This window comes from Eschscholzia californica, unplaced genomic scaffold (assembly GCF_041429995.1).
Source record: "Eschscholzia californica isolate CP2 unplaced genomic scaffold, dmEscCali1.0.p SCAF_1, whole genome shotgun sequence".
Lineage (NCBI taxonomy): Eukaryota > Viridiplantae > Streptophyta > Magnoliopsida > Ranunculales > Papaveraceae > Eschscholzia > Eschscholzia californica.
The window spans coordinates 87,540,592-87,553,101 of NW_028238198.1; the positions used below are offsets into that span (position 1 = coordinate 87,540,592).

At 35.6% G+C, this 12,510-nt stretch overlaps 1 protein-coding gene across 3 annotated transcripts; it reads right to left on the reverse strand.

Annotated features, from left to right (window-relative positions):
* Nucleotides 1-8,304, reverse strand: LOC147570729 (uncharacterized). Of its 3 annotated transcripts, XM_086657271.1 has the most exons (15): nt 8,098-8,304; nt 7,146-7,825; nt 4,735-4,810; nt 4,585-4,641; nt 3,708-3,763; nt 3,025-3,253; nt 2,179-2,265; nt 2,027-2,101; nt 1,717-1,800; nt 1,385-1,449; nt 1,210-1,253; nt 1,055-1,143; nt 879-967; nt 496-610; nt 1-336 (listed from the first exon to the last, which is right to left on the reverse strand). In XM_086657271.1, exons 2-15 carry the CDS (start codon nt 7,754-7,756, stop codon nt 295-297), a joined length of 1,719 nt encoding a protein of 572 aa, XP_086513397.1. In that variant the 5' UTR covers nt 7,757-7,825; nt 8,098-8,304; the 3' UTR covers nt 1-294. The 3 variants fall into 3 exon arrangements, with proteins under 3 accessions (XP_086513397.1, XP_086513396.1, XP_086513398.1); XM_086657270.1 differs by having other exon boundaries at nt 1,055-1,253; XM_086657272.1 differs by lacking the exons at nt 7,146-7,825; nt 8,098-8,304 and adding an exon at nt 4,895-5,659 and having other exon boundaries at nt 1,055-1,253.
* Between the last annotated feature and the right edge of the window lie 4,206 nt (nt 8,305-12,510).

Here is a 12,510-nt window from a genome sequence, read left to right on the forward strand (position 1 = left end):
GAAAAAAAGTATAATTGGGTATTTGATTTCATCTTATGAGAGAAAAGAGAGACAAGCGGTAGTAAACAATCAAGCAAATTATACAGAATTCATATAATCTCCATAGTTCTTTAACTCACTGCACTCTAATGAAATGTTAAATATTTCTCTAGTTTACCGAATCGAAAAACCCATCTGCAAATGGGTAAAAACTAGGGCATAAATGTGCATCTAGAACTATATTGTTACACAAACAAAGGGAATAAACCAAACTAAAACAGACGGCTTTTCAATTCGACCTTCAGAAGAGTGTTGTTATTTGCTCTCCGGGAATTTCGCCTCATAGTTCACGGGCAACTGTAATTTGTAGCGGGATACACGAAAAAGAAACAAAATAAATTGATTAGCATCTCTATGTAATCTTTGTGATTGTTGTTGTGCTCTAGAGAGAGAGAGAGATAGGGAGAGAGAGAGATAGGGAGAGAGAGAGATATAGGGAGAGAGAGAGAGACTCACCATGTAGGTTGCAGTTATCATCTTCCCAGCAAACCACCTTCCGTGGAGTGCACGCTGTGAATTAATGGCTGCTTCTGTATTTTCAAAGCGCAAGTAGACATGACCAGCACTATTCCTGTTATTGAATACAAAATAAGTATCATCGAAACAAACAACTTGATAGATTTTCAATTAATCAAAGAACTTTATCTTCTTCCTGTCATGGGAAATACACTCTAGCTTAGCATACTATCCATTTATCCAACTCTTTAGTCTATACAGCAAAACCCTAGGGCGAAGAATTGACTGGAAATGCAAATCTAAGGTTTTCTTTAACATTCTCCTTTTCATGCAAAGAAGTTTGTAGAATACATCAAAACCAGTTTTAAAGATTAGATAATTACTTGTCCACATAAATATGTTTCAGTTTTCCGAACTTCGAACACTCTTCTTGAACATCTTCTTTAATATCCAAATCGAAATCAGGTTCAGTCTTCAATTCAAAAAACAGATTTAGAACAATTAGTAAAAGAAGCAAGGAAATGCAAAAAAAAGTTGAAATACAACAAATAGAACAAACCTCCACACTTGGGTCGAACATATTCTTCAACATTAAGCATTCACTAGGGACACCAATCATATCAACAGGAGGTACAGGAACTGCAAGGCCTGCACCAGGAACAGCAGCTGATTGTCCAAGTGAAGCAAGAAGTGGGCTGATAGCAGGTGTCATACCATGACCTGGTGCCGCTGCCATATTAAGCCCAGACCCATTGACACTGCAGATGATACAAGTTAAAGCTTAAAGGTCGAGTCTTGCCGAAAAATCATTCAATTGTCGTTCAAAGAGAGGAGGTAGAATCACTCAAAGCAAAATATAGTAAAGAGTATAAGTTTTGTAGCAGCTAACCTTGAAGTAGCACCACTGCGGTCCAATTTTTGCATGAGCATGGCTCTAGAGCGAGCATTCAGGGACTGCAAAAAAGGTAGAACAATGTCATTTGACTTTTCCAGAAATCATCATTCTGTTAATTGCAGTGAATATATATATATATATATATATATCTACATATTTTCTGAATAAACTTTAGAAGTTTCGCGAGCACATCCGTAATTTGCAGAGTTGTCAAATAGTCCAGCATACTGTGGTCTATATCAACTTTAGGATGAAATTAATTGAGTGGTTTCATGTTACCAAGACCAGTTAATGTTAACAAAACATAAGAGAGAACCAAGACTAACCAAGCCTCCACCATCATCATCGTCAAAATCACCAGCAGTAGCTCCAATGTCTTGCATCCCCACTTGATCAGACACAGCCGATACCTATGTGGAAGGGAATAAATGAAACAATTCAGAAAGAGCTTATGTTGATATTGATGTTAACAGGAATTCATGTAACTGAAGCATCCCAGATTTCATTTCACATAACGACGTTAGGGTCTTTCTTGCTTCTATTTCACTCTTAAAACTTTCACGGTTGCTCTTTATCTAAACAAGTTCTTCTTTCATCATTTAATACTCAGAGAACATGGAAAATGTAGTAGAGTACCTTAATGTTTCGCCCAGCAATTTCAAGTTGTCCATTTAAACTCTCGGCAGCTCTAGCATCCTCAAGACGTGCAAACTGAAATGTCCAGCTTTAATTTTTGGATACAACTTGAATGAAAAAAAAAAAATCATATTTACTATTACTATACTCACTTGGACAAAACCAAACCCTTTGCACTGGCCAGTTTCTTGGTCAATAGGCAACTGCACCAACTCTAAAGGACCAAATGGTTCAAATACCTGGAACAATAAGCACCACAGTGAACATAGAAGCCCATAACATCAACAGCAATCAAGTACACCAAGTTTGTAGCTTGGACAACAATAATCACCACCATATAAGTATATGACTAAGAGGTTATATTCTGCAAGGCAACCTCTTCCACTAAGTATAGGACTATAGGGAAAGAGTGGACTAAAGATTTGATAAATATTATTTGTACGGTTTGGGATGGATAAGTTACCCACAATTCGTACAGTTCAGAATTATATATAAGCAACAATACAACTGCTTTTAGACTAACGTAAAGATATTTTCTTGAACTACTTGTACAGCTATACGAGAACTTCGCTTTTTACTAATATTTTTGTTCAACAACTGACAATAATTGTTGCCATTCATCACAAAGGTCAAGAGTGCCTAACTGAGACTTGCAGATGACAGCATATAAGTTTCTAATGCTCTTTGGATTAAATTCCTTTGCTTACATACATTTAAAATTGCTGGCTCGTGTAAAATAGTATACGTTGCAGTTTGAAGCAAACAAGCATGGCCAACCTATACACGTCTAATGAAACTATCTTAACTGACAACGTCAATAAATAATGTATTGAGATAACACCACCCAACACCTGAAAGGCTGAAACTGGAAACAATTGATACAAAGACAGTGTAAAAGCCCAACGTACATTGACGCTGTAAAGAAAAGGAAGAAAAAGGTACACGTGTTGATAAATATTAATTAGCTAAGGAGAAACAAGTTAAACTCAGAAACAAACCTGACGAAGTTGATCTTCAGTTATGTTGAAGTGCAAATTGCCGACATACAACCTTCTAGCTCCACCTGAGTAGGGTCCAATACCGCCTGCTCCTACTACAGCCGTATTTGATTGAACCAGATTCTTTTCAGCCTCTGATGGTTTAACCATAACTGCATTACCAAGAAGTGGCTGACCAGAGAGTGCTATTGCCATGGGAACAGACATTGCATCATAAAATTCAACATACCTGCAAAAGCCCATATAGTATATATATCATGGAGTCTATAGTGTATGTGTGTGTGTCATATATATACTAATATACATATCTGATGTTGTGTGAGTGTAAATGAGTAAATCTCCTATAAGTCAACTTCAAAAAGATTTTTGAGATGATATTTAATGGTTATCATTCAGACTGAACCTTCGTTTGTGAGAACTGACCAGCACAAGCAATATCATTTAGTTTCTCAACCTATATTGAGCTAAAAGATCAGAATTGGAATGATTACAAGAATTTGGAAGATCTAGAGGTTTTAACTTTTAATATCCTCGTCCAACTTTAACCGAATACCATTTACTAGAGACTAGAGAGACAGGCTATGAAATGGAGAATGCCAAGGAGAACATTACTTAAATAAATAAAAATGTAACCTCAAAGCCTAGGACTAAATTGATTATGAATCAATAGTATCAAAACTTACCCAACTCCTTTTGAACGTCTTGAATTGCGATCCATTATGAGGCGGACATCTCGAACCTAAAGAGAGTTGAAGGGTCAACAAGATAAAAAAAGTGAAAATGTATAGTGACATCTTTAAGAACTTCAACTTACAAAAATATGATCTCCTGACAAAGATAATCAATAGTTTATGTTATTGCACCATGAGAGGCAGCTATATGATTGCCTGCCATGTTCAAGCGCAGCATTAAACTCACCACGGATTAAGAACGTAAACCCTAAAGAACAATCAATGGCTTCAAGCAGAACAGGCAGACCAAGCAATATGTACAAATATATAATCATCTTAATTTCAGGTCTCAAAACCAGCAAGTTCTTCCACTAAGTAAGCTGTGAAGTTTGTTAGAATAAAGGGAATCCATACACAAATTTTTAACTCACAAAGAGGTAACAATTTTAACCACACGTATAACACTACACTCACTTTTAGAATCAGTTTTATGTATATTTCATAATTTTATGCAAGATAAGGCAAACTCTACATGTATCAGAAACTATATCAGCAATCAAATATAATGGCAACTGGCAAAGCTAGTCTTTTACACTAAACGTTAGTTCTTCACTTCTCTAAGCAGGATTCTTAGATTATTTACCCTAAAGCCTAAACCCTAAGGTTATAAGAATTTAGGTACTTCAAACCCTGGGCCTTCACTATTGTAAACAATCAGCAGTGCAGTGATAAATCCACGTATAAAATACAAGTAATCTTCGCTGAGAGATGAAAATTTGTCAAATCTAGGCTATGTTTTCCTTTTTCAATCGAACATGATATTTAATGCCGCACTCTTTACTTCTTTAGACACATAAGGACCTGAAAAGTTGCAATCCCTTGAACTAACCTTGCCAGCCCTTGAGAAAAATTCGTACACATCTCTCTCATCTGCCTTCAAGCCAATCTGCCAATAATGTTGGTAAAACATCAGGTGTTCAGTACATACCTACTAAACTCTTTTTCAAATAAACAAATATGGAGGAATGCAAGTTGATACCTGATATGCAAAAACAGTCCTTTGATCTCGTTCTGGATCAGCCTCAGGCTCATTTTCCTTTTTGTCCTTGTAGCGTCTGCAACAGAAAAAAAAAATACTCAAATTTCGAGCCTTACAAAATAATTATATCTAAAACATGCTATTAGAAAGGTAAGTGAACCTGAACATCCCATAGATGAAGTATGAATTTATAATATGAAGTATGCAAAAAACTTAAAAATGGAGCAAAGATCCAAGTGTTGCACAAAGTTCAGATCCACGACATATATTACAGAAGGAACTGCAAGAAACACACAAAGAAACAATCAAACAGAGATGGTAAATAAAGATAGCGCTCAACAACTACAACACGATTATTACGTTAATAACTCTAAAGCAGATAACAACACGAAACATGTTGAACCATCTTCACAAAAGCTGAAAAACCATTTCCACTATTTCTGTAACTTCATAACTATTTCTGTAAGTAACAAAGTATTTCTACAAATATTTGTCTTTCCAGCGAGACCGGAATCTTAACACAAACTTGAATTTAGTACCTTGTATACAACAGACTGAAGTGGTACAAAAAATACCTAAAAAGGGATGACTATAGAAAAATAGATGATCCATACTTCGCATTAAACCGTGACCAACATGTCCCGCCCGAAGGCACAACTATGAGACCAACCTGGTTGCGATGTCATTGAGAAGAGCTTTGGATCTCCCTTCTAGAAAGAAGACCGGAATCTTAACACAAACTTGAATTTAGTACCTTGTATACAACAGACTGAAGTGGTACAAAAAATACCTAAAAAGGGGTGACTATAGAAAAACTATAAGCAGTTGGAAAATGGTAAAAAATTAAATATTGAAAAATGACTCATAAATTTAAACTCTACAAGGGATTCTTATTGGAGTTTTCTAAAGGACCTAACTCTTCACAAGAGAAACTGTCTAGCGCAATGAGACCATTGATTCATTTTATAAACAATTATCGCAGGTCAAGTAAGCAACTCCAACTGAACAACCATTTTCCTTAAAAGTAACGGAGACGAAGTGCTCATGTGAAGCAAAGCCAGTTACGACCATCAAAGATTTCTGCAACAGAACAAATTAAAATTAAGCCCTTTAATTCTATTGTGTTGCTAACCAAATTCATAACATTCGCATCGCCTTGATTTTCAAACCCTCTGTATCAAAACGCTGATTCTGCTAAGCAACTGTAGGAAGAAGGGAAATTTTGAACTCATAACTCGAGCTCTTGGCTGGCTCAGTTGCCAGAATGACCATCTGCTGATTGACCTAGCGCATCTGCGAGTTCCCAGAATCTAATGTTCAACATTTAGAATTTCCAACACTTCAAAAATAACATGGCTAAACTAAGTGAACATAAGGATCCAGAAGCAGTTCAAGTTCTCCACTTCAGAAGAAAAAAATGAAGCGACTAGATAACAAGCGCACAGGTGTTGACCAAATAATCACTAAATAAATTACCATCCGAAGAATATCTATTCTAGAAAAGGGGAAAAAATCAGATGCATCATCGATTCAGAATGCACAGGCGTAATCAACAAATTGCAGGCTACCCGACCTCAATCGACAATAATCAAAAGAAAAGTTTGTTTCAGATCAGTCCGCCAACTGAATCAAACAGCTTTGCACAAAGAAGATATCAATTGAAATCAGTCCTTCACGCTTTTCTATATACGGTTCCTAACCCCAAATCAACCCAACAAGCCATAATGTGCATATTACTTCCCATTATGATCTTTAATAAATGCATGTGGGGACGAGGCGACGAGCAAATCAAGTAACTTTTTATTACAGAATAAATAAATGAGTTCATGGTCCGGCCAACTCAAAGAGTTCATAAAAGCTTAACTGGCAACCGTAATGCAGGATACGAGTTATTAAGTTAGTAAGGCTTGCAAAGCCCAACGAGATCCATTTAACTCTCTTCCTGCTTAGAGTTTTAAATGTAGAGAGGAAAAACATAACTAGCAGTACTTCTTAACAAAAAAAGAATATCGAACAATCGGAAAGAAAAATGGAACGCAAGTTGCTAAGTACTCAATAAGAAATACAAGGCCTACTACACGCTCTTCATACAGTGATACCAACGAGAGCTTGTTAAACCTTAATATGAGGGTAACCATTTTCTAGGTTCTTTTGGACAAGAAACCGAGAATACGATCTGGACTACTCAGTTATCATGGTCCATATGGAGTATCGGTCGTATGCGTTTGATCAGTTTAAACAATAAGCAAGCATTTGCATGACAAACTTATTTAACAAACACAACCCAATAATTTCCGAATAATGCATGCATAATTAGTTAACAAACACAAGCCATTAACTATCGACTAATGCTTGATATTGCAGAACTCTGAGTGTAGTGAATTGAAGTTAGAAAGACGCAAAGAAATCACCTGCTCACGCGTTCTTTCTCTCTTAACTCCCTCTCTTGTTCTCTTTCTTTCTCTCTTTCTCTGCTCTTCTCTTTGTCCCTCTCTCGTTCAGCATCCTTTTCACGATCACTACGTCGTCTTTCAGAGCTGCTCCGGCTATCACGTGATCGATCGCCCTCTCTCCCCTCCCTTTTGCTTTCTCGATCAGGTTCTCTTACTCTGTCACGATCTTTGTCTTGCCTCTTCTCTCTATCTTTGTCACTTTCTCTCTCCTTACCGTTTCTCTCCTCCTTATGCCTATCCCTATCTCTATCTCCGCTTTTGTGTTCCTTGCCACTTCTATGTCGATCACTCTCGTTCCTATCTTTCTCACTCCTCTCGCCATTTCTTGTCTGACGATCATCTCTTGATCGATGCCTTGAAGAGTTTTCCTCTCTCCGTCGGTCATGGTCTCGACTCTCTTCTCCAGATTTCACTCGCTTAGATGGTTTATCCAAATCATTCCCATCACTCCTGTGCCTGGAACTTTTCCTGTCGTTCCCACCTTCTGTAGCACCATTACCAGCACCACCATTTGGTGCTTCAGGGTTTTCAACTGTTTGCTCTAAATAATCATACTCATCGAAATCCATGGAAATTGAAACCGGAAGAGAGATTAAATCCCTAAATAGCCAATCTCTTCTTCTAAAGTTGCGGAAAACCTGAACTCAATCACAAATTAACCTAGTTCAGTATCAAATAACATATATGATATATCAATAACCAATAAACGCCTAAAATTTAAGAAATTAATAACTGTGAAAAGGAGCAACTGTTTCAGTACTAACACAAACCCTAGAATTGAAAATTGTAAGAAAATCGTATTTGAGAGTACCAAAAAACAAATCAAATCAAATAAAACCCTAAAACAAAAACAGATTACAAAAGAAAAGGAAGATTATATCCGCATATTTCTAGGGTTTTCAGATTTTACCTCGAAAACCCTAAGTATTCGAGCTCCCGCGCGAGAGGAAGGAAGAGAAAATGTTCCCGGGGCTTGGTCACCAACTAAAGCGTATTTCCTGAGTTTTTACTACTTGTTTGGATTTCTCAATAAAATTACGCTCTTTACATCTCAGGATTGTCTTACGGAATTAACATTCCAAACGGATCCTTAACTCCCAAAGTGTTATTTTGTGGGAAAATTTCAATTTGCCCCCTAGTTAATAGCTAGTAGCCCTTCCGGTCTCTTCATTACCTATTTTCTCTCAATCGTGACCGTTTCAATTTTTTTACTTTCCACTTATGTCCTTAGCTTTTAATGTTTTTTTCTCTTACCTCTATCTCTCACTCTTCCCTCCCCTTTATCTCATGCCCTCTACCTAAGGCCGAAAAGGAGAACCATTTTGAATGATTCTTTTTCGGTGGCAAAAGGGTGGTGATTGTCCCCCTCCTTTGGAAAGGAGGCTCTCCCTTCCGCCCTTCTGTTTTTTCTTAGTTGATCGAAAATTGGAGTGAATTCAAATATTTATATGGAAGAAGTTGATGTACACATACTGCTCTAATAAGTAAAACGACTCACCTAATTGGTACGAAAATAATTTTATGGACAAATAATTAAGAGTCCGTGGGTATATAGACCAAAATAATATTCAAAAAAGGTTTATGATCCAATCTTCTCAAAACATGGATATTTAGTCCTTTTACATTATGAACATAATAACCCATTCTTTATGAGAGAACTACCGTCCATGTCCCTCCTACAAAAATCACGGGATTTTTAATTTTCCAGGGTGAATTTGGAATGTTTCTAATGTGGGCGTGATTTAGGGGATTTAAAGCAACTAACGTATAAATCCGAAATTGATTTTTCTCTATCTTCTAACCGTTTTGGAAAGCAAATCTATTTCCAAATCAATTCAAAACAAAAATCGTAACCAAATCAATTTTCTCTCTTTACAGATTTGGAAACCAAATCAATTTTCTCTCTCTCACTATGTAATTTTTTTTCGATTCAAATCAATTTTCTCTCACTTAACTTTCAGATTTGGAAATAGTATATTTTCAAGGATCAATTTAGCGTGATTTGGGGGTTAATATACAAAACATGTATATCACTTTCTCTCACTTAACTTTCAGTTTTGGAAATAGTATATTGTTCTAGGAACATTAAAGCAACATGTGTTTTCGTTTTTACTCATACATAAATACACATAGAATACAAACTAGGAAACAAATACGTAAATTATGTATTATTTATGACGAGGAAACCATCATTTGTCAAGTATAAACATAATTTATCAAATGTATGTGGGTCTTGTTCAATAAATTACACATAATTTCTTTTACATTACACATCCTTTACATTTTGTTACAAAAAAAAAGTACAAAATCTTCTTTGGTTCAAAAATGGTGCCCATCCATGTACTCTCCATTAGTTTCGTTGACTCACTTTGATTTGACGATTCTCTTTGAAATTTCACCTGGTATATCAAATCTACACACATAAATACACATACATTAAAGAAAAAAAAAATCATATATTGTATTATAAACTACATGTACAGTTTCGTAAATTATATATAATGTTTGTCAAATTTTGACAACATTTGAAGGTTTTGAGTAGTTTGGTAAACTTATCAAGGCTACTGTTTTGGGTGAAAAGTACACGTAATGGTAAATAAATAATACACAATTTATGTGCACTTATACGTAAATTATATACATAATGGTAAGAACATGAAGATATACGTAAATTATATATACTCTATTGCAAAGTACACGAGATTTGATAGTAAAGCGAAGCATTTCTACTAATGAAATGAGTACTGTTTTGGTGTTAAAGCACGGGTAATGTTCTATAAATTACCCATTATTTACTATAAATTGTGGTAATTTACGATAAAGTACATGTACTGTAAATTCTTTTATGAGTAACCGTACGAAAGAACAAATGTTTCATAAATCCGTACGGATTGAAAACCAGATCTGAAGAAAAAAAAAATGAGAATATCATTATGCTTAAACTATAAATCTAAAGATATCTGCTATGATGATTGATTGCAATAATGTCAAACTCAAGTTGAAGGATTAAGCATCAAGATTAAAAACATAAATGAAATTTTAAGAGAGAGAAAGAAAATAAACATCAAACATTTGATAGATGATTGATAATCTGATCTCACGAAATATAAGAAACAACAGAAGATTAAACATAGATCTAAAAAATATGATATTATCACTGGATGCAAACATAACATACTAACTTTGAAGGAATCATTGAATAAGGAATAAACATAAAGATCTTAAACAGTTATGAAAATTTTAGAGAGAGAAAATAAACATCATACATTCGAAGTTAATGAATTAGTAAACATATCTTATAGATATGTATCATAAATCTGATACGTTTTATAATAGAGCGAAATAATTAGGGTTTTAGTTATAAGAAGAAATATTAGATATTAACAATGGTGTTTATAAAGATTTCGAAAGTATTAAACCTGATAAATGATGAATTTGGACAGCAATATAATGTAGAAGAAGAAGATTTTCTGAGTTTAATGGAGGTTTGTCAACTAAATCGGTTTTAGAGAGATCAAATAAAGAGTTTCCGTTACTGAAAATAATGAAGATATCCTTACTTTGAATAGAAACATGATTGGAGAGAAATATGGAAGATAATAATGAAGACATCCTTACTTTTAATAGAAACATAATTGGAAAGAAATATGAGAGATAAATATGGAAAAAGATATGCATAGATTTCGAAGATAAATCAGTTATAAAATATGGAAAGGTTAGATTAGGGATTATGAAATAATATTTATTCTAGAGATTTGTGTTTTCTCTCTAGATGAGACCAAATGGACTAGATATCCATTTATATTATTTTTTTGGTTTTAAAACCTTTGATAGAATTAGAGAGGATTATATCTACTATTAGGACCCGTTTTTTGGACTATAAGCCCAAAAATTCTATAATTAATCTACTCAGACCACGCAGATGATATGTTTGTATACAATTTCAGCATATACCCTCTTATAGACGAAAATAATTTTATGTGATACCTCTGTTTTTCGCAACATCATAACACACGAAAATCAAATATACCCTAGAACTAGTTTTTTTTTTCACTTCTACAATTTGTCTAACAATCTCCTCCATCAAGTTCCTAACTCCCTGAAAAATGCGAGCATTTTGTTCTCTCCATATATGATAAATATATCCATTGAACATAAGACAACCTATTTTTGCTTCGACCTGATTTCCGTTAAACACTTTTGTGCACCATTCAATTTCTTCATCCTATTGTCCAAAGACCAATTTGTTTATACCCAACTTCCTTAACAATTCCTGCCACATATGTAGGGGTGGGAATCGGGCGGGTATGGGCACCCGCGGGTAATTCTGAGTCGGGCTCGGGCGGGTCGGGTAAGTTTCTCCTCTACCCACTCGGGTTCTCGGGCGGATTCGGGCGGGCTTTTCTGAAATCTCCTATGATCAAAGCCCGCCCATGCCCACTAAAGCATCGGGCAAGTCGGGCTTCGGGCAAATCGGGCATCGGGTTTCTTTATCTGATATTTTTTTACCAGATCAGAAAACTCTAGAAATTTGATATTGTTCAAATAAGCTTCTTTAAACAAATTGATACCAAAACTTTACAAAACTTATAAATCAAGAATGAAAGAAATACTCAGATTCCGTAACATAAGAAATCAACAACTGATATAGATCTATATATGCAAACATGAGACTTGGTTGTCTTCCACTTTTTTTCTTGTCTTTGTATGTTTCATTAGTTCTTCTTTGTTCTTCCTTCACATCAAAATAATCTTAAAATTTGACCACTACATAGAGATGGAAGATGATCCCAATAACTTATTTAATAGAGAAGAAGGTTGGCACAAGAAGGTCTAGTAAATAAGAGAGAAACGGCTAGAGAGACAACGTAGATTCTTTTTCTCTCTCTCTATGCTACCGAATTTTTCAGATTCAATGTGGTAAACTATTAGGGTTGCTTCAATATGTAGTTTATATATCTTGGGAGAAACCTTAAATCTACTTTGGGCTTTATAGTGAAGTATAATCGACACTCAAAGTGATTGGCATCTATAGGCACCCGTCGGGTGAGCATATCGGGCTCGGGTATGGGCGGGGTGGCGGGCAGAGCTTTTCACCCGAGCCCGCCCACGAAAAATCATCGGGCTGGGCGGGTAGTACCCATCTTCGGGCGCGGGCGTCCATGGACATTGTCGGGCGCGGGTAAACGTGACGGGTATCGGGCTTTCGGGTAGAATTCCCACCCCTACACATATGAGTGGAGTAAAATAAAGTTGTGTATAGCATAGAGGAGAAATTAGTATTTAGTGTTGTATTTAGAGTTGGTGGTTAGCAAATTAGGAC